Genomic DNA, 23,753 nt, shown 5'->3' on the forward strand with positions numbered 1-23,753 from the left:
GTAAATTATATGAAAAACAGAGTACCTTTCATTAGAAAAACAGAAATAAATAGAAGGCTTTTTCAGACTCTGCCCTCATATCCTCAAATAAGCTCATTGCGTTCTTTGTAAAAACTGAGTGGCTGTTTGAAACTCGAGGGTGGCCAGTTTTGATAGCTGTTTCTTTCCCAGCTCCTCAGAGCTTTGGAACTCTATACCTCTTTGTGTTTATCTCGAACAGTTTTGACCTGGCTCTTTTTAATAGACATGTTTCCATCTTCAAAAATCTAGATATTTTAACTCATCTCTTCTTTCTCCTTCTCATTAACCCTTTTTATATTTTAATGAAGGGTAAGATTTGAAGTGGACTTTTATCCATGACTGGAGCCTTAGAAAAGAAAAAGAAAGTGCATCCTTGTACTCACAGGCATCTTGAATTAATGATGATTCTCTAGCCAAATACTGTAATTAATAACCAATAATACACTCTTATTTCTAACTAGTTGAATTGTAGGTGAAATAGTTGCAGTTTTTGAAAACTTTGATTTTAACAGAATCTTTGATGATAGTCCTGACTGATGTTGCTGGAGGTGAATATACCTTTGGTCTTTTGTAGCATGCTCACCACCTTCAGTATATTGAAGGAAGTCTAATTTAATTGATTTTAAGGTTATTTTTCTTTGTTAATTCGATCCTGGAGTTTCAGAAGCATCACCTCTTTTTTTTCTGGGGTAAATAGAGTAATGTTGGAACATCATGGATGAAAGTGATGCAGACTTAAATGACAGCAACATCAGTCGAGTGTAGTCAGCAAACATTTCAGCTCACTATAGTAATTCGTCAACAGCATAATAGTTAAATAGCATTATTCAAAATAACTTTAATCAAGGACTTCCTGTATAAAGTATTTATGTGTTGGTTGCAATGGGTTAGACTGAAGATAGAAATATTTGATTTTAAGTATTTCTTTGGCTGAAAACCATCATAGTCTGTGAAGGAGAGGAGAACAGCTGTTAGAATAGTCTGGCTGAGATATGTAACTCTGTAAAGATGACTGGATGAATGTGAAACAACTGTTTTTCAGCTTTAGGTGTACACAAACATGGTTCAATTGAACTGTGGAGTTTGTCATACTGGCAGCACTTCTTTTTCATGATTTGTAAGACATAATCACTGGAGAAAACATAAGTTAACCAGGTGTACAGTTAACCAGCCAAAAGGTTTTGCATAAGAAAATATTGATGATGAAGATGATAAAGGCTTAGATACAGCTAAAAATAGGAGAAAAGGAAAATGATAAAGATTCCTTCGATCATTTTACAAGGCTAGGTCTTTAGCTTACAATATAGTACAAGGTAGCACTAGGAAAAGACAACAAAGGCCACATTTGTTCACACTCAGTTTCTAGCTGTCATGTATAATGCACCGAAACCACAGCTCCCTTTCCACATCCAGGCCTCACAAAACTTTCCTTGGTTCACCCCAGATGCTTCACATGCTCTGATTCAATCCATTGACAGCACGTTGACCCCGGTATACCATATCGCTCCAATTCACTCTGTTCCTTGCACGCCTTTCACCCTCCTGTATGTTCAGGCCCCGATCGCTCAAAATCTTTTTCACTCCATCTTTCCACCTCCAGTTTGGTCTCCCACTTCTTGTTCCCTCCACCTCTGACACATATATCCTCTTTGTCAGTCTTTCCTTACTCATTCTCTCCATGTGACCAAACCATTTTAAAACACCCTCTTCTGCTCTCTCAACCACACTCTTTTTATTACCACACATCTCCCTCACCCTTTCATCACTTACTCGCTCAAATCGCCTCACACCACATATTGTCCTCAAGCATCTCATTTCTAACACATCCACCCTTCTCCGCACAACTCTAACTATAGCCCACACCTCGCAACCATATAACATTGTTGGTACTACTGTTCCTTCAAACATAGCCATTTTTGCTTTCTGAGATAATGTTCTCGCCTTCCACACATTTTTCAACCCTCCCAGAACTTTCACCCCCTCCCCCACTGTGTGACTCACTCAATTCCGCTTCCATGGTTCCATCTGCTGCCAAATCCACTCCCAGATATCTGAAACACTTCACTTCCTCCATTTTTTATCCGTTCAAACTTACCTCCCAATTGACTTGACCCTCAACCCTACTGTACCTAATAACCTTGCTCTTATTCACATTTACTCTCTTTCTGCTTTCACACACTTTACCAAACTCAGTCACCAGCTTTGCAGTTTCTCACCCGAATCAGCCACCAGTGCTGTATCATCAGCGAACAACAACTGACTCACTTCCCAAGCCTTCTCATCCACAACAGACTGCATACTTGCCCCTCTTTCCAAAACTCTTGCATTCGCCTCCCTAACGACCCCATCCATAAACAAATTAAACAACCATGGAGACATCACGCACCCTTGCTGCAAACTGACATTCACTGAGAACCAATCACTTTCCTCTCTTCCTACTCGCACACATGCCTTACATCCTTGATAAAAACTTTTCACTGCTTCTAACAACTTGCCTCCCACATCATATATTCTTAATACCTTCCACAGAGCATATCTGTCAACTCTTATCATATGCCTTCTCCAGATCTATAAGTGCTTCATACAAATCCATTTGCTTTTCTAAGTATTTCTCACATACATTCTTCAAAGCAAACACCTGATCCACACATCCTCTACCACTTCTGAAACCACACTGCTCTTCCCCAGTCTGATGCTCTTTACATGCTTTCACCCTCTTAATCAATACCCTCCCATACAATTTATCAGGAATACTCAACATACTTATACCTGTGTAATTTGAGCACTCACCTTTAACCCCTTTGCCTTTGTACAATGGCACTATGCATGCATTCCACCAATCCTCAGGCACCTCACCATGAGTCATACATACATTAAATATCCTTACCAACCAGTCAACAAGACAGTCACCCCCTTTTTAATAAATTCCACTGCAATACCATCCAAACCTGCTGCCTTGCTGGCTTTCATCTTCTGCAAAGCTTTTACTACCTCTTCTCTTTACCAAATCTTCTCCCTAACTCTCTCACTTTGCACACCACCTCGACCAAAACACCCTATATCTGCCACTCTATCATCTAACACATTCAACAAACTTTCAAAATACTCACTCCATCTCCTTCTCACTTCATCACTACTTGTTATTACTTCCCCATTAGCCCCCTTCACTGATGTTCCTATTTGTTCTCTTGTCTTATGCACTTTATTGACCTTCCAAAACATCTTTTTATTCTCCCTAAAATTTAATGATACTCTCTCACCCCAACTCTCATTTGCCCTCTTTTTCACCTCTTGCACCTTTCTCTTGACCTCCTGCCTCTTTCTTTAATACATCTCCCAGTCATTTGCACTATTTCCTTGTAAAAATCGTCCAATTGCCTCTCTCATGTTTCACTAAATCTTACTTCTTCGTCCCACCACTTTATCCTTTCTAATTCTGCCCACCTCCCACACTTTTCATGCTACAAGCATCTTTTGCGCAAGCCATCACTGCTTCCTTAAATACATCCCATTCCTTCCACATTCCCCTTATGTCCTTTGCTCTTACCTTTTTCCATTCTGCACTCAGTCTCTCCTGGTACTTCCTCACCCAAGTCTCCTTCCCAAGCTCACTTACTCTCACCACTCTCTTCACCCCAACATTCTCTCTTCGTTTCTGAAAACCTCTACAAATCTTCACCTTTGCCTCCACAAGATAATGGTCAAACATCCCTCCAGTTGCACCTCTCAGCACATTAACATCCAAAAGGCTCTCTTTTGTGCGCCTATCAATTAACACATAATCCAATAACGCTTTCTGGCCATCTCTCCTACTTACATACGTATACTTATGTGTATCTCTCTTTTTAAACCAGGTATTCCCAATCACCAGTCCTTTTTCCAGCACACAAATCTACAAGCTCTTCACCGTTTCCTTTTACAACACTGAATACCTCATGTACACCTATTATTCCCTCAACTGCCACATTACTCACCTTTGCATTCAAATCACCCATCACTATAACCTGGCCTCTTGCACCAAAACTACTAACACACTCACTCAGCTGCTCCCTAAACGCTTGCCTCTCATGATCTTTCTTATGCCCAGGTGCATAGGCACCAATAATCACCCATCTCTCTCCATCCACTTTCAGTTTTACCCATATCATTCTAGAGTTTACTTTCTTACACTCTATCACATACTCCCACCATTCCTGTTTCAGTGGTACTACTCCTTCCCTGGAGGTGGGGGAGGGGGTGAAAGTTCTGGGAGCGTTGAAAAATGTGTGGAAGTTTAGAAGGTTATCTTGGAAAGCAAAAATGGGTATGTTTGAAGGAATAGTGGTTCCAACAATGTTATATGGTTGCGAGGCATGGGCTATAGATAGAGTTGTGCGGAGGAGGGTGGATGTGCAGGAAATGAGATGTTTGAGGACAATATGTGGTGTAAGGTGGTTTGATCGAGTAAGTAATGAAAGGGTAAGATAGATGTGTGGTAATAAAAAGAGTGGATGAGAGAGCAGAAGAGGGTGTTTTGAAATGGTTTGGTCACATGGAGAGAATGAGTGAGGAAAGATTGACAAAGAGGATATATGAGTCAGAGGTGGAGGGAACGAGGAGAGGTGGGAGATCAAATTGGAGGTGGAAAGATGGAGTGAAAAAGGTTTTGAGTGATCGGGGCCTGAACATGCAGGAAGGTGAAAGGCGTGCAAGGAATAGAGTGAATTGGAACATTGTGGTGTACTGGGGTCGACGTGCTGTCAATGGATTGAACCAGGGCATGTGAAGCATCTTGGGTAAACCATGGAAAGTTGTGTGGGGCCTGGATGTGGAAAGGGAGCTGTGGTTTCGGTGCATTATACATGACAGCTAGAGACTGAGTGTGAATGAATGGGGCTTTGTTGTCTTTTCCTATTGCTACCTTGTGCACATGCGGGAGGAGGGGGTTGTCATTTCAAGTGTGGCCGGGTGGCGACGGGAATGAATAAGGGCAGACAGTATGAATTATGTACATGTGTATATATGTATATGTTTGTGTGTGTATATATATGTATACGTTGGGATATATAGATATGTATATGTGGTGTGTGTGGATGTGTATGTATATACATGTGTATGTGGGTGGGTTGGGCCATTCTTTCGTCTGTTTCCTTGCGCTACCTCGCAAACACGGGAGACAGCGACAGAGTATAATAACTATAAATAAAATATACATAATTGCTGTTTTTTGCATTCACAAGGTACCGCCAGGAAAGAGATGAAGAATGGCCCATCCACTCATATACACGTATATATACATATTTGCCATTTCCCACAATTGTGAGGTAACATTAAGAACAGAGGACTGAGCCTTTGAGGAAAAATCCTCACTTGGCCCCCTTCTATGTTCCATCTTTTAGAAAAGTAGAAACTGGAGGGGAGAATATCCAGCCCCCTGCTCCCATCCCCTTTTAGTTGCCATCTGCAACACGTAGGGAATATATGTATATTTTGCAAGAGGTGACAGTGGTGCATGTGACCTAGTATATGCCGATAACCATGAGGAAAATGAAAGATGATAAGTTCCCAAGTGCACTTTTGTGTATTTATCACATCGTCAGGGAAGATACAAGTGTGAGATAGAAGAAGTAGAACTGTCAATTGATACACAAGGAAGAGATGTAACTGAGATACCATTGATAAACACGTTCTCTTTCACGTCCACATAATAGAATTGTATGACAGGAATGATGCCAAACCCAAACGCCACTAACCCAAACAACACCATCAGGTAACACTTGTTTACCATTCATGTCTCAGCTATGTCTCTCCCTTGTAAATCAGTTGACCACATATTGCCTTCAAGCATTTCTTATCCAACACATCCATCCTCTGCACTTCCTCATCTGTAGCCTATAACTCACATTATTACAACATTGTTGGGACAACTAATCTTTCAAAGGTACCCATTTTTTGCTCTCCTAGATAACAACCTCTCTTTCCACACATTCCTCAATGCTTCAGAAACCTTAACCAGCTTACCTTTCCTATATCTCATCTCTCCTTCCTTGGTTCCATTTGCTGCTATACTTGCTTCTGTATCTGAAACACTTAACTTTCTCCAAGTTATTTCATTTAAACTCACACCCCTACTTACCTGTCTTCTTGCCTGGTAAGCCAAATAACCATGCTTTTTTCAGATTTGCTTTCAACTTTCTCCTATTACTCACACTCTCAAAGTCAGACACCAACTTCTGGTTTCTCACTTAAATCTTTTACCAGTGCTGTATCATCAGCAAACAACAATTGATGACCCCCTCTCATATATTGCACATCTGCCCCTTTCTTCAAGACCTTTGCATTTACCTCATCCATAAACAAATAAAACAGCCATGGTGACATTACACATCCCTGCTGTAGACCCACTTTCACCTGGAACTCATATGCCTTACTCTCATGATAAAAGCTACTTTGCACTTTCATCTCACATCATGCATTTGCATCACCTTCCACAATGCACTCTTTCGATCCTGTCGCATTCTCTCCAAGTTTATAAATTCCACACTCAAATTCTTGTGTTTAAGTATTTTTTGCACACACTCTTCAAAGCAAATGCATTATCCACACATCTCTTCCTGCCTTATAAGCCCCTTCTTTGGAGTCTCCACAGTGTTTAGTAAACCAGCCATGTTTGCTGGGTGGGACTATAGGAGTAAATGTTCTGTGTCTTTGGTATGGAGGTTGTATCTCGAGAATGAGGGGTCTTGTGATTTGTTGATTTGATATTTGTAATGTATTATAGATGGGAGGTGTCCAGAGTGCAGATGAGGAAGTTTTACTTTTATATGTCATGAGAGTATGGTTCTAGATGTGCATATGTCTAGTGGAATGGTGTTTATGACTTTGTTAGGAAGGCAGTTGTGTGGTGCTTGTCAGGTCATTTCAATGTTTACATGTTTTGTCAGTGTTATGTTTGCTGGGGATAGAGGGATCTGTGAGTACTGATGCAGAAATGTAATGTTTGGTTAAGTCTTTTGTCTGCTTAGGGCTTGATGTTTGGTTACAGTGTGGTTTGGCTATAAGGTGTCTAGCTTGTAAAGAATAAGATGCCAGTGATTTTGGAGTGATATTGTCTTGGCAGTTTTTTGTTTCATTTTGCAGGTGTTGAATGTTTCTGGTTGCAAGGAAGTCAGTGATTGTTTGGAGGGTGTTGGTTGCAGTTTTGTTGTTTCTTTTTAACAGGGTTGATGACCAGGCAGGTGAGGGGTAGTTTAGGCTGGAGTGGATGAAGGAAATTAATGTCAGGAAGTGTTCTGAGGGAATTTAGATTGTGTTTCGTATTTTTGTTGATATTTTTGCCATGGGGAGTAACTATTATGTGTTTGTCTTACATCATACTTAGTATGATTTAAGCTCTGTTAATTGGAAGTTGTTGACCATTCAGGGTTAAGGGAGGGTTTAGGTTGCATTCATTTCTGTATGGAGTTAGGATAATGGATTTCTGAGGAAATGCAGACACACTGTTTTGAGTGAGCCAGTGTTCTAGTTGTTTTATGCAGTGCTGCATATTGTTCCTTTGGTAGTGTCATGGTGTTGTGATGTAATAGTGAGGTCATCTGCACATGGGAGGACTTTTACAGTTTGGTTTAAAGGATATAGAGGGGGGGCTCATTTAGGAAGACATTGAAGAGGGTTGGAGAGAGTACTGCTCCTTGGGGACAGCCATAGTGGAATTTGAGGGTTTTGGAGGTGAAACCTTTTTTGAGTGACGATGTTTTGTCAGCCAGCTGACAAATAGTGATGCATACGAAGCAAAATTTATTTAATGTGACTATTATTTGGTTACATTTGAAGCAAAATAGAAATAGAAAAATTAGAGACATTTCAGAACACTTCCTGAGCATAGTTGAGGGGATGGAAAATATTATCTATCATAAAAGGTTGAAAGAATGGGACAGAGAAAGATATGTGAAAATATGTACTTGACAACAGCTTAAAAGTATAAAAGAACAGATACAGAGGTCCCTTGCCTTCCACAATTTTTCCAACCACAGTTTTGAGTATACATACCATGAATAATGTATATCATTTTAACAAGAGCATGAAGTATCAAGTATACACAGCTTTCCATAGGACCCCCAAAATTGTATCCAAGCATGTCATGTGGCTGTAGGCTGCTGTAGACCACCATTTGTAGGAAGGGGCATGAGTGTCATAACCAGGTGTTGTTGCAAGGACGAGTGTTGAGGTAGCCTTTTGTGTGTTGCAGCTGGCGGGCTGCTTTGTAAGAGTATGCAGGCATGGTATCAGAGGTGACATACTGCCGGTATATTATTACCTTTTTTCTTCATCGTTTCTCTGTATTTTCATAGAATAAGAATGTTGTTTTTGATGTATAACCGTCTTATTTTTAGCTAGGAAGTGTTTGTTATAGAACTAAAGATATGTATCTCAGGGGTCACTCTCCCTAATCTCCTACTTCCCATGGGCTGTATGCCTTGCCCGCTACAATTTTGCCAACAACAAGGTTTAGGAATGTAATGCCAGGATTTGGCAAGGGACTTCTGTATGAAAGCATCTGAACAAGGAGAGTATACTTATTAGATCAACAACAGTGTCATGGAATATACTGAAACTAGATCAGAAAAAAGTATATGAAAGCCCAGCCAGGAATAACAACTTAAATGCATTACCAGGAGAGTTAAGAAACCTTTGTGAAACACCTTCAGAAACATTTCAAAGGAAACTTGACATATGGTTGAAGTCAGTCCTAGATGAACTTAGAATAGATTATTATGTGATGTAGGTGGCAGCAGAGAAGAACATCATTATTCATCAAGTAAGACTTGTAGTGAGTGTTTCATGCTAGCCCTGCCATCATAGATATATCTTGTCAAAGATAGGTAGGTAGGTACTTTCTCTTTCTCTTTCTCTTTCCTCTTGGTTTCTCTTTTTTGACAAACACTTATTTTGACTTTTCCATCTTGGCAGGTTCATTGACCTGCTTAAGCACCTCTCAGCTATGCATCTCCATAATGAAGGTAATCCTTTGCTTTCCTTTGATACCGTGCTTGTATATGATATCCTAACTTGTTTTTCACATTTTGATATGCTCTTCTTGCTTATTCTTCCCTTTCCTCTTTTATCAGATTTTCATTTTTCAACACAAAGACTCTCACCAACTTATGTCAGTTGACTTCATTCTTCACTCTCTCTTTAAGTCATGTAGTGGCCCATCTGTCAGTTATCTCTTATAGTCATGCTGTGTTCTTTTCATCTTTAATCTTAACTAAAATTTGAGTTTTCATTACTCCCCATTTATCCTAATCAGTTTGTATTCTTTTGAGTCTTCTATCCAGTACTCCACATGCATTCCTGATTGTCCTGTCTATAATTGAATACTCTGCTCTCTGTGACTTCTTCCAGTAGTTTATTCTGCTTATGTGTGTTTGTAATTACTATTTATATTGATTGGGACTGTGGCGAAAGGTTAGGGATGATGTTGACTCCCAAAAGCCTCATACATACAGAATCTTGAAACTTATTACCTGCTAGATAATAGTGTAATCATATTAAGGCCTTCCTTCACTTTGTCTCATCTTCGTTACATTTGCTTGGGTTGAATTTCATCACCCATGTATCAGACCAACCATGAGAGTCTGTTTAGGTCGCCATGTAATCTGATGCAGTCCTCACAGAGTCTGTTTAGGTCGCCATGTAATCTGATGCAGTCCTCACTTTTCACTTCCCTCATGACTTTTGCGACATTCGCAGACATATTCAGGTAGGAGTCAGTATTTTCAGGCAAGTCATTACAAAGGTCAAGAAGAGTAAAGGTCCCAGTACAGAACCCTGTGGCACTGTGCTGGTCATCTCAATTCATATTGAGAAGGCTCCTCTGACATGCATCAACTATTCCCAACCACTGAGAAAATCTATTAAAAGTGTCTAACCTGTTGTGTAATTTCCTATATGTAATTACCTGTCTGAACAATATTATGGGAGAGTTTTACACTTGTGGAGCTCCATCCCATGAACATTTTCTACTGTCAATAGTGTCTTGAATTTATGTGTGCTGTCTATATTAACTATGTCCTCAGTCGTTCTGTTCCATTCACCCACCGCTCTGTTGCCATCAGAGTTCTTCTTTGCATCTTTTTAACTCACATTTTGTTACCATCAAAGTTCTTCTTTACATCTTTTTAACTCACATCTTGCTTAATTTTATGTTATTTCCTCTGGATACTGTCTCCATACATCTCACAAAGAAGTGTTGATCGTCCACATCATAAATCTGCTTTAAAAACTTAAAGGTTGTATTTAAGTCTCACCTCTCTTCTGTATTCTGAGATGGGGAAATTTAATGCCTGTAACTTAGATTTCTTAATTTGGGTATCATCTTTGTTGCCCTTCTCTGGACTTTCTCTGTTAGCTGTATGTGCTTTAGGTGCAGTGACCAAACCTGAGAATCATATTCTGGTTTTGGCCTTATGTACGATATGAACATCATGCTAAATATTTCCTTATATGTATACTTTGGAGCCATTCTGATGTTTACTACAAGACAGTTTGATTCCTTTTCTATTCTCATAATGTGGGACTCTGGCAACAGGTTAGGGATGTTGTTGACTCCTAAGTTCTCACACAAAGGATCCTGAAGCTCATTGTTTGTGTGTGTGTGTGTGTGTGTGTGTGTGTGTGTGTGTGTGTGTGTGTTTTGTATGAGCAAGTTGTTGATTGCTGACCCTTCCTTGTAGCTTAAAACTTTTATTTCAGGTGCATTGTTTAGAACTTTCAGCAAATTCAGGTGTGACTAAATTTGTGCAGCATACTTCACTGTGGACCTGTCATAAATATGTTTTTTTTTTCAGTATCTCAGTGTTTACTTGAAGGCAGTGTTGTTATTCACAGGTTCATAATTCCTTTCTTGACAGTTCTGCAATTGTGGTTTTTGTGACAATGTATACTGTGTCTAATGCTAGGTCCCTTTTACAGGAAGATTATTGTAATTCCGTCATTACAAGACGACAGCTATAGCTTAACCATCTGTCATTGCGCCCCACCTTTGTCCCTTTCCATTTGCTTGGGTTAAGTTTCATCAAACATGTATCTAACTAGTGTTGAGTCTAAATATCTTTTCACCCCTAGATGCTGTGACTACATTAGCCTCTATAGTATATTTATGTTTGTTTTCATAGAATATTAGAAGAGGTGTCATGTAAAAGTTTAGCTTCACTCAGTATCAGAGAAACTTGGAGTGGAGAGTGTTCATTTCTGATTTGGTATGAGTAGTGATTCTTAAGTACAGGGGATAGAACTGAAGATGATTGTGTCATTAGCTGAGTAAGTTTTACCCGTTTACTACATTTGACACCATCATTCAAATACATGAGGAAAAGTAAGGCATTGATATATATTACAAGGAAGTATTTTATGGCAATTGAAGGAACTCTTTCAGTGAGGTACTTTGTTTCCAGTTTGTAATGTAACTGTCAAACCACTTTATTGATGCAACTCTTTACTCTGCCTGGGTTGGATATGTCTGAATATATTGTTTCTGTTCATTTCAGTTAAGGCAAAATGTGTGGCCATTAGTGCTCATGATGGCACCCCATGCATTGTTATTAGGCTTTAGGCTAAATATTGTCCTTATAGTGCTACAGCTCTAACAAAATGATAGATAATGGAGATGAAAATCCTTAGTGGTCATATTTGTATGTGACTGTAATACTTTAAAGAATATCACATAACACTGCATATGCCTTACAATACTCCTAGCTTACCAAGCAGCAGAAAAGCTCAAGTTAAAGGGCATATTGTATATGTAAGCAGATTTTACTAGGGTCAATTTTTTGTCACTTTAGAAAATTTGCACTAATTAATCCTCATATTTTTTTCATAATATTAGAGAATATCCTACACACAGAGTGTACGCTGGAAATCAAGACTGCTGCAGTGAAAAGGTTAAGCTCCAAATGCTGTACAGAGAGTTGGGATTATGAGTGTCTCTTATCTTACTGTTATCATTACTTTTCCCAATTGATGGAATGGATCAGGTATATGTAACATCCAAACATTATTCACACATCCCTAATACATTCCCAGTGTGCTAAAGTGAGACATGGACTAACACACATGAAGACATGCTCCTTACTTCCCACTTTACATACCAGGCCTTCTTTTGTATCTGATCCGAATCTTTCTTCAAGCATTTTCGTCTAGAATATCCTTAGCTTTATTCATATCTCTTTATACATCTGTCCATCCCTTCCATTACATGAAGGGAAATGGACCCTGTTCAGTGAAGAAGTAAATGGACTCTCTTCCAAGGCATTTAGGGAAGTGACCTTTGCTCTAAGACATAGACGGAAATAGACTGTGTTCATAGATATTACTATCAACATTCTCCTCCTTGTATTATCTTCCTGTGTTCTGCTGTTTATCATTTTGACCTCTGCACTGGGTGTTCCAAGAGTGCACTTGCTCAAGGTTACACCTCTCGTAAAAGTCACCTCTGCTAAGGCTGTATCATGAGGAGTACTTCTTACTCGAAGGAGTCTGCATTTCCCTGCCATTGGAAGTAGTGCATCTAGGCTGTAGGAGCCTTTAGAAAGGTACTGGGTATCACTGGGACTATTTCAAGTAAATTTATCCTAAGCTAGTTATACACACACCACTGTGTTTGCCATATTTTCTGTTGATCTTACATTTATGCTCCTTTCTAATGACTTTTATCATGCATTCTTTTTGATCTTTTCATTTGAAAAGGCTTACATTCATGCTCTTAGCTGACCTATCCACACAACATAAGCTTCTCAGATCTTCATTCTTTATATCAACCTGATGCTAACTATATTATGCAACTCATCCATCTTACTGCTTATATGGTTTAACCTGCCCTGACATTTGGGTTAAACACCCATACTTAAGCATTGGGACCAAGTACTCCTTTATACATGCTTCATGAAAAATCTACAATTAGATTTTTCCCATTTACAAGATTTTTTGAATCAGCAAAGCTTTTCTCCCTTTTTCTGCTTTCAACTTCAAGTTTTCCCCAACTCCTCTACTTGCTGCCAAGGTTACATTCCTGGAGAACTTAGTTCTGATTGATACATGGTTAAATGAGCAGTTGAAATCCATTATATAAAGGGATTGCCTTTCCAACCAAAAATTTTCTGTCTAGCTCTGAAGTATGGAAGACACATGAAAGAGTTCAAGAACAACTAGCTGTAATATGCTTTCTTTATCTATTTTTCTATGTTAGCTGAGACAGCTCGGGCAATTAAGGCTCTAATCAAGGCCATCTCATGAACACTATATATACACACACACAAAGAGGATATACATGTTAGAGGTGGAGGGAACAAGAAGTGGGAGACCAAATTGGAGGTGGAAGTTTTTTTTTTTTTTTTTTTTTTTTTTTTTTTTTTTTTTTGCCGCTGTCTCCCGCGTTTGCGAGGTAGCGCAAGGAAACAGACGAAAGAAATGGCCCAACCCACCCCCATACACATGCCTTGATTCAATCCACTGACAGCACGTCAACCCCGGTATACCACATCGCTCCAATTCACTCTATTCTTTGCCCTCCTTTCACCCTCCTGCATGTTCAGGCCCCGATCACACAAAATCTTTTTCACTCCATCTTTCCACCTCCAATTTGGTCTCCCTCTTCTCCTCGTTCCCTCCACCTCCGACACATATATCCTCTTGGTCAATCTTTCCTCACTCATTCTCTCCATGTGACCAAACCATTTCAAAACACCCTCTTCTGCTCTCTCTACCACGCTCTTTTTATTTCCACACATCTCTCTTACCCTTACGTTACTTACTCGATCAAACCACCTCACACCACACATTGTCCTCAAACATCTCATTTCCAGCACATCCATCCTCCTGCGTACAACTCTATCCATAGTCCACGCCTCGCAACCATACAACATTGTTGGAACCACTATTCCTTCAAACATACCCATTTTTGTTTTCCGAGATAATGTTCTCGACTTCCACACATTCTTCAAGGCTCCCAGAATTTTCGCCCCCTTCCCCACCCTATGATCCACTTCCGCTTCCATGGTTCCATCCGCTGCCAGATCCACTCCCAGATATCTAAAACACTTCACTTCCTCCAGTTTTTCTCCATTCAAACTCACCTCCCAATTGAATTGACCCTCAACCCTACTGTACCTAATAACCTTGCTCTTATTCACATTTACTCTTAACTTTCTTCTTTCACACACTTTACCAAACTCAGTCACCAGCTTCTGCAGTTTCTCACATGAATCAGCCACCAGCGCTGTATCATTAGCGAACAACAACTGACTCACTTCCCAAGCTCTCTCATCCCCAACAGACTTCATACTTGCCCCTCTTTCCAAAACTCTTGCATTTACCTCCCTAACAACCCCATCCATAAACAAATTAAACAACCATGGAGACATCACACACCCCTGCCGCAAACCTACATTCACTGAGAACCAATCACTTTCCTCTCTTCCTACACGTACACATGCCTTACATCCTCGATGAAAACTTTTCACTGCTTCTAACAACTTGCCTCCCACACCATATATTCTTAATACCTTCCACAGAGCATCTCTATCAACTCTATTATATGCCTTCTCCAGATCCATAAATGCTACATACAAATCCATTTGCATTTCTAAGTATTTCTCACATACATTCTTCAAAGCAAACACCTGATCCACACATCCTCTACCAAATTGGAGGTGGAAGTATGGAGTGAAAAAGATTTTGAGCAATTAGGGCCTGAACATGTAGGAGTGTGTATATATATATATATATATATATATATATATATATATATATATATATATATATATATATATATATATGGTTGTTTAATTTGTTTATGGATGGGGTTGTTAGGGAGGTAAATGCAAGAGTTTTGGAAAGAGGGGCAAGTATGAAGTCTGTTGGGGATGAGAGAGCTTGGGAAGTGAGTCAGTTGTTGTTCGCTGATGATACAGCGCTGGTGGCTGATTCATGTGAGAAACTGCAGAAGCTGGTGACTGAGTTTGGAAAAGTGTGTGGAAGAAGAAAGTTAAGAGTAAATGTGAATAAGAGCAAGGTTATTAGGTACAGTAGGGTTGAGGGTCAAGTCAATTGGGAGGTGAGTTTGAATGGAGAAAAACTGGAGGAAGTGAAGTGTTTTAGATATCTGGGAGTGGATCTGGCAGCGGATGGAACTATGGAAGCGGAAGTGGATCATAGGGTGGGGGAGGGGGTGAAAATCCTGGGGGCCTTGAAGAATGTGTGGAAGTCGAGAACATTATCTCGGAAAGCAAAAATGGGTATGTTTGAAGGAATAGTGGTTCCAGCAATGTTGTATGGTTGCAAGGCGTGGGCTATGGATAGAGTTGTGCGCAGGAGGATGGATGTGCTGGAAATGAGATGTTTGAGGACAATGTGTGGTGTGAGGTGGTTTGATCGAGTGAGTAACGTAAGGGTAAGAGAGATGTGTGGAAATAAAAAGAGCGTGGTTGAGAGAGCAGAAGAGGGTGTTTTGAAGTGGTTTGGGCACATGGAGAGGATGAGTGAGGAAAGATTGACCAAGAGGATATATGTGTCGGAGGTGGAGGGAACAAGGAGAAGAGGGAGACCAAATTGGAGGTGGAAAGATGGAGTGAAAAAGATTTTGTGTGATTGGGGCCTGAACATGCAGGAGGGTGAAAGGAGGGCAAGGAATAGAGTGAATTGGAGCGATGTGGTATACCGGGGTTGACGTGCTGTCAGTGGATTGAATCAAGGCATGTGAAGCGTCCGGGGTAAACCATGGAAAGCTGTGTAGGTATGTATATTTGCGTGTGTGGACGTGTGTATGTACATGTGTATGGGGGGGTTGGGCCATTTCTTTCGTCTGTTTCCTTGCGCTACCTCGCAACCGCGGGAGACAGCGACGAGGTATAAAAAAAAAAAAAAAAATATATATATATATATATATATATATTTTGCTTTGCCGTTGTCTCCCGCATTTGCGAGGTAGCGCAAGGAAACAGACGAAAGAAATGGCCCAACCCACCCCCATACACATGTATATACATACGTCCACACACGCAAATATACATACCTACACAGCTTTCCATGGTTTACCCCAGACGCTTCACATGCCCTGATTCAGTCCATTGACAGCACGTCAACCCTGGTATACCACATCGATCCAATTCACTCTATTCCTTGCCCTCCTTTCACCCTCCTGCATGTTCAGGCCCCGATCACACAAAATCTTTTTCACTCCATCTTTCCACCTCCAATTTGGTCTCCCACTTCTCCTCGTTCCCTCCACCTCCGACACATATATCCTCTTGGTCAATCTTTCCTCACTCATTCTCTCCATGTGCCCAAACCATTTCAAAACACCCTCTTCTGCTCTCTCAACCACGCTCTTTTTATTTCCACACATCTCTCTTACCCTTATGTTACTTACTCGATCAAACCACCTCACACCACACATTGTCCTCAAACATCTCATTATATATATATATATATATATTGGAAAGGATCACTATTTTGCGCGTGATCTGGTATATTCCTATGAGTCCATGGGGAACATGAAACATGATAAGTTCCCAAGTGCTCTTTCGTGTGATAATCACATCATTAGGGGAGATACAAGCGAGAAATATAACCGTCAGTTTATATACAACAAAGAGACTTTGCTAGGACGCCATTTGGTAAACGTGATTGTCCAAGACAATCTAAGACAGATCTGAGAATCAGCAATAGAAACTCAGAGTAGGCAAGTTTGTAGTACTGTAGTGTATTTTGGAGTTGAAAGCAAAAAGATATGAGTATATCACAGTTGGAAAAGTGCTTCAAAGGCTCAGGAAGAGAAGTGGAGTCATTATTATTAATGGTATGTAATTCATTGAGCAGAGTATATCTGCTGCTCAGAGAACAACTAGGATTAGGATTCATTGCAAGAACTTTAATTTCAGAACACCACACATTACAGTGACCCTTTATTTCAACCTTGTAATCCCCATTCTTGAGTATGCCGTACAGTTCTGGGATCATTATTATTAATGGTATGAAATTCATTAAGCAGAGTATATCTGCTGTTCAGAGAACAACTAAGATTAGGATTCATTGCAAGAAACTCATTTCAAAACACCACACATTACAGTGACCATTTATTTCAACCTTGTAATCCCCATTCTTGGGTATGCAGTACAATTCTGGGGTCCCTTTTATCTTCAAGGTACACTTAGGCAGGTTCAGAGAAGGGTAGCAAAATTGATACTATGACTTCAAGGCTAAAGAAATAAGCTAGGTGATAAAATGATTAAAACTCAAGCTTATTTTGATAGAGGTAAAAGCTCGAGGGTGAAATATGATTTTTGAATAAGCAAGAATTTTGATAACATCAGTACAGGTACCCTGTTTACATTACACAGGGATTCTGTAAAAGGAAATGGTTTATTCTGTTTTTCATGACTTACTAAGTTGATTCATCATGCAAATAGTTACACCCTTTCACTTGTCTTATCCTAAATGCTTTTTCTCTGCCTTGTGTCATTCTCATGAGGAGTACATCTTACTCTCAACAGTTCACTCATTGCATCTGTCCATCATTTATATTGTCACTATCTTGTAGTCCCTTCACCCAGAGTTGCTCTTGAGCTGACTCTCATTTCCCTCACATCCTACATGATTGTACCATCATAAAGGCTTTCAACCACTTCTGAATGAAAAGTTTATCGTAACACATATCTTCATTATTTACTGTTGGTACTTCTAATACTTATGACAGGTTATCCACCTCAATTTTTCTTAGTTTTCACTTATTTAGATTTAGGAATATGAAGTTTCACTTCTGTACATTTGTGTTGACAAGCACATAAAGATTTTGTGCAAATGCTGCACATATTCTTTCCATTCACCATAACTGTCAGAGTGCATGACTTTACAGTAAACTTTAGCTACCCTGTCTTTGTTCCTATCAGTCTCTTTGGTATCCACACTCATTGATATTCATTACTTCTTCATTCTTAATACTGCAGAACTTCCCCTCTATTTAAAATAGAAACCTTGCTTTATTCAGATTTGGTTTTAATTTCCTCTTCCAACCTGCATCAGCAGAGCTGCTTACCACTCCATCGAGCTCCTATGATACAGCCAAGAGAACAGCATAATCATCATTCAGTAATTGTAATAACTTTCATTTTGTTCTCTTCCTTCACTTTTGTACCCTGCAGTTACCTCCTTACTCGAATATGAAGCAGTGTCCCATCCCTAAAAGCATTAAACAACCATTGCAAGATTTTATGGTTCAGATTTGCTCCCACATTTATTTCAGACCACTTATACGTACCTGTGTTGACTTATACAAGTTTCATTTCCATGATGAAAGCTTGTAATGATACTCAAATGTCTTCCATGCATTTTTTAATGAGAAGTATCTAAAGCCTTTACGTATCTGTCTCTTTGTCTATCATCAGCACTACATTTCCATGTACATAGGAAGGATCAGGTACATACAGCCACAGGAACATAATGACATGGATTTCCACACTTCCAGAGGGGCTCTTCACTTTTTCACCTCACAAAATTTAGTTCACCATGGGAGACCAATGGCTCCATCCATACCATCTACAGAAAGTGCTACCTTTACTCCTGATCCCTAGTCCTTCCTCTTGCCCCTTCATCTGAGATATCCGTAGCCCTAATCATTCTTCTTAGTGCAAGAACCAATCTCTTTTGTGGTTTACCTCTCTTCCTTGTACCTTCTTTTTCATCACTATTTTTATTTTCAGCCAACCTATCTTATGCTATTTGTTCTATATGACCATACCATCCTAAAGTTATCCATGTGCCTCTTTAATGATTTCTTTATGCTACTAAGTTTGTCCTTCTGTCATCTATATTGTTCATTCTATCCCTCCTCCTAATCCCAGTTACCCTTCACAAGGTATGCATCTTTACTGATACATTATTCACCTATCTTGGCCATAGATCAGCATTGAGACAAGCAATCCTTCATGCAAGATTCATGCAGCCTATATGGTTCAAATCTTCATATTCATCAGAACTCCCAGTCCATCACCAATATTTCTCTCTTGCATGGCTGTGCCCTCAACTTTAGCATTTCTTGACATTTTTAATAAAATTTACTTTCAAATAGTAAACTCACCCATAACTTTCTAGTTCTTCACCATGTAGACTGATCTTAAACTCTGAAGCCCCATCACTCTCAAAAACTAGCATCTTGCTGCATAGATCAGTGAAACAGGTTACCATATTTCCAGCTCCTCTGATAAATTTTTGTCATATGTCTTTTTTGGAATCCGTAACTACTATATATTCTTTTATTTTCTTTAACATGTTTTTAAAGATTGATCAGTTACTTTTTGACAGCTTTTAGTAGCTGAGAGGAAAGTAAATAAGTACTGGTTGCCATTCTTGATATAGATATTTAATGTGATAGAGCGCAGTTAATTACGTAGTTTTAGTAATTTGCATTCCTCTGCTTATAGAATATTTCTGCCCCAAAATTCAACATATACTTTTTTCATATCATCAGATAGCAAAATTTTATTTTATACTTAATTCTGACCAAATTATTACTCTGACTTATTTGAGATGAATGGTTTCTATTAGATATTTCTTGCAAGCTTATTATATTATTTTTATATTGTTTTCTTACAGTAATATGCCCATTGTGTCGTCATGTATCAACAACCTTCTCACACTTCCAAGACCTGGTGCTAGATATACGTTCAGTCAACAGTGTTGAGGATGCCCTTAACTTGCATTTTAAAAAGGAAACCTTAGATGTTGATAATGCCTATAAGTGTGAACGTTGCCACAAAAAGGTACCTGCTACTAAAAGACATCTCATAGAACGAGCACCTCATGTGCTGCTCATACAGCTGAAGAGGTTGGTAATGTTTATTTTTTTGTGTATGAAAATATTTACTTTGTCCATTACAAGTATAATTTGCCTAAGTGCTAGCAAAATTTTATCAGTAATATAGAATATGTCATTTTCAGATTCACTATATCTGGTGGTAAGATTGGAAAGCACATCAGCATTCAGCGAATGATAGATATATCAAAGTTTATAAATGGGGCAAACAAACATCAGTCGACTGGTGGACCGTATCAGTATCGCTTAGCATCCATGGTGATTCACCTTGGGGGATCTCAGCACGGGGGCCACTATACAGCTGTAGCAGAGTCATCCAATGGCACTATGTTTGAATTTGATGACTCATCAGTAAGTATTTTTATATTTGTATATCAGTAATAGTCTTAGTATTAGTAGCAGCAGTTGTAGTAGTAAGTGGCAGGCATCCACTAGTTAGGGAAGTACAGTATTACTCTCTGGAAATTGGGAGGGTTAGTGATAATGATATAATGAGCCAGCTTTGGGCTCTTGTCACTTTTATCTGAAAACTGTGCATTCTTTGGGCAAAGCTGATTACTTCAATGAATTTAGTTACAAGTTCCTCATTTCTTGAGAGCTTTACACATATTTTTAAGAAAGGCATCACATGCCCTATTAATTTGGCCTCTTGCATGTTTTGTAGGTGCGATCTATATCTGTTCAGAGTGCACTCCTGAGAAATCCGTATATCCTGTTTTATGAGATGGTGCGAAAACCAAAGGACTCATCACATATAAAACAGGTGGTTCGCCAGAGCTCTGAGAAGGTTCTAGTACGTCAGAATTCAGATGGTGTCTCGAAACCACTGCCAACAAGCCACAGTGCCTCTTCTGTGGCGAATGGCTTTGGTCGTGCCACTGATAGCATTGGAGAACTTGGAAGTAGAAATAATATTCAAAATCCTACCAATAAGCCTCCATTGCCAGCACACAAAGAAAGGTAAGTAGGACTGAACATTGCTGACATGCTATCACAAGTGTAGTTGCTGTGGATTGATTATAATCATTATCATTATGTAATTTGATTTGTGGTTTGTTGTTCAAGTTATATTGATATTTTAGATGATTAAGTTAGTGTTTTCTATAGAAATTTATTTTTTCAAATGGGAACCAACTCTGCTGTTGTTTATTCCACAGGGAAAGAATTTCTTTTGGTATGAAATTGAGCCAGAATAGCAGTAAAGGTGAAAGTACAAGTAAACCAAACAAGATCATTCTCAACACTAGTACTACATCACTCTTGGGTACAAAATCCTCAGTCTCTTTAGGTTCCTCCTCATCGACTTGTACACCTAGTTTAGTTCCATATCTGGATGATTCAGAGGATTCAGAAGTTGATGATTCCAAGCGGGGAGTTGTTAAGACACATCGGGACAAGTCTCTACAGAATGGTAACATGAAAACTGATGATAAGAAAATTGTGAAAGCTAGTGGTATTAAGAATGTTAAAGGTGATCGAATGAATGGCTCTTTGCATTTACAAAAACCAGAAAAACTTAGTAATGGTGATATTAAAAGTGATAGTAAGAGTACTGAAAGTGACAGTAGTGTAAAAAGTCACAGTTCCAGTAAAAGTGGGTCAACTAACTTTGTGCCACGATCACTCCAGGTAGTAAGTAATACTTGCCAGCATCACATAGAGAGCAGCAGTAATAGTTTCAAAGGAAAGGCTGACTCAGGTTGGCTGGTAACAGATGCATCTCTACATTCTCCAAGTGAGAGCAGCTGCAGTAGTGTTGGTGGATTACATACCAGTACATTCACAGTAGTTGACCAACCTACTAGCTGTAAGTTGGAACAGAAGCAGCAAGAAGGTCAGGCACATGAAAAACCTGAGAACCAGGGATGGACTGTAACAATAAGAAGACAGCGCCCAGAATTAGAGAAGTCTCATTCACATGACTCTGTTCTTCCTGGGCCAAGCCATAAAAAGGATGAACCAGATTCAGCCAGTTTGAAAAGCAAAGCCAGTGTTGATAGCAGTCGTTCTGATCGATCGACAAAATCCATGAAGAAATCTATCCTTTCTCTTTTTACATGTGTTTCATCTTCTCGTAGTCCTGATAGCCCTGAAGATGAACAACCAGAAGCTTCACATCCCCATGAGGACACTCAGGAATGTTGTGAACTTAAGTCTTTAGATGGTGATAATATGAAACATATTGATACTGAGAACAAGACCAGTAAGTGTAATGGTACAGCCAGTTTACACAGTTACAGAGAAGGTAAGAAAGAAGCTTCAGATGAATTCAAAAAGAAAGGCATCAGCTCCCACAATGAGAATGGTCATCACAGCTCAGAATCAGACACTGACACTGAAACAGAAAATTCCCAGACTAAGAGATACAGAGACCAAGATGACATTGAACCATCAAGCCCTTCAAAGAAATGTCGTCCCGAAGACAAGGCTAAAGGCTGCGTAAAGAATGAACAAGAGACATCAAAAAATGGATATAGCTCATGTGCTTCAAAAAACGGATCAGATAATGGTTATGACCTAAAGTCAAAAAACAAGCAGAATAATGATTCTGATGTTTCAAAAAACGGAATCATCCATGAAAATGGAAAATCAAAAAATGGGCTTGTGACAAAGGGTGTGAAAGGTAATAAAAACAACAAGGATCGTAAGCAAGGAAATAGCTCGTCTTGTAACAGTGATGAAACTTCAAAGGTTCAGAATGACTCCTCCTCATCTGCATCTGCCTCATCCCTCTCAGGATCATTATCAGACTCTGAGTCAAGTGAAAGTGAAGGTGATCAGGAAGGAACTGAGTGTTGGGTAGAAAAAACTAAGGAAACTCTTGGGAAGGCCAAAACAAATCCAGGAGCTCATGTTGTTCACTGGAATAGTAACATAAAAGATTTATCTCATGCATTAGGCCGTAACCGTGACAATGAACAAAGTCGTGATCATGAAAGGGAAAATGTCAGAGAACCTCAGAAGAGGTCTGGAATGTGGGATGGAAGTCGTAGCTCTGAAGTAGTGGATGAATTGCGGAGGGCTGGAAACTTTGCATATGGAGCTAAAGGTGAGTTGAGTGAATACCAAAATTTATGCTTTTTTTTTTTATTATAATCTAGAAGTATATGTGAATATGAAAGTAACTTGTGTGAAAACTTTAATATTTTTGCCTGTTTATAGCACAGATTTTACAGTTATAGTCAGGGTATTGAAAGTTTTTCTTGAATGTAATTATACTCATATCTTTTATATACATATATGGCTTAAATTTTTGTGTTATGTGGCTAAGTTCCCACCTATCATATTTTTGGATGCTTATAGATAAGTGTAACAGCTCAGTGTCAAACAAAGCTTTTTTGTCTGTTTGCTGGTCATTTAGAATTTATGAGGCTGCAGCTCACAGGCTTCACATCCTAGCTGATATAGTACACCTTACAGATATTTTCAGTTAATCTTTTGAATATCTAATTTGGGTGATTCATAGTGCTGCTTATAGGTATTGAGTTAAACAGGTTAAGACTGAACTTTTTTTTTTTTCCATTATAGTACCTTTTGGTGTTAGTATTCTCATTACAGTCCTCTATGCCATATATTTATTTTAGGAGTTATACCCTTTTAAGATTTTTCCTACATTTATTTAATTATTTATTTTGCTTTGTCGCTGTCTCCCACGTTAGTGAGGTAGTGCAAGGAAACAGACGAAAGAATGGCCCAACCCACCCACATACACATGTATATACATACACGTCCACACACGCAAATATACATACCTATACATCTCAATGTACACATTTATATATACACACACAGACATATACATATATACACTTGTACATAATTCATACTGTCTGCCTTTATTTATTCCCATCACCACCTCGCCACACATGGAATAACAACCCCCTCC

General features: G+C 39.2%; 1 protein-coding gene across 2 annotated transcripts in view; it reads left to right on the forward strand.

Annotated features, from left to right (window-relative positions):
* Positions 1–23,753, forward strand: part of LOC139763225 (uncharacterized) — a 62,484-nt gene that overhangs the window by 29,583 nt on the left and 9,148 nt on the right. For both annotated transcript variants that reach the window (XM_071689084.1, XM_071689083.1), the window contains exons 6-9: positions 19,648–19,879; positions 19,993–20,218; positions 20,532–20,827; positions 21,025–22,916. In XM_071689084.1, coding sequence (XP_071545185.1) covers positions 19,648–19,879; positions 19,993–20,218; positions 20,532–20,827; positions 21,025–22,916 — 2,646 coding nt within the window. The remainder of the gene's footprint in view (positions 1–19,647; positions 19,880–19,992; positions 20,219–20,531; positions 20,828–21,024; positions 22,917–23,753) is intronic.

This window comes from Panulirus ornatus, chromosome 46 (assembly GCF_036320965.1).
Source record: "Panulirus ornatus isolate Po-2019 chromosome 46, ASM3632096v1, whole genome shotgun sequence".
Lineage (NCBI taxonomy): Eukaryota > Metazoa > Arthropoda > Malacostraca > Decapoda > Palinuridae > Panulirus > Panulirus ornatus.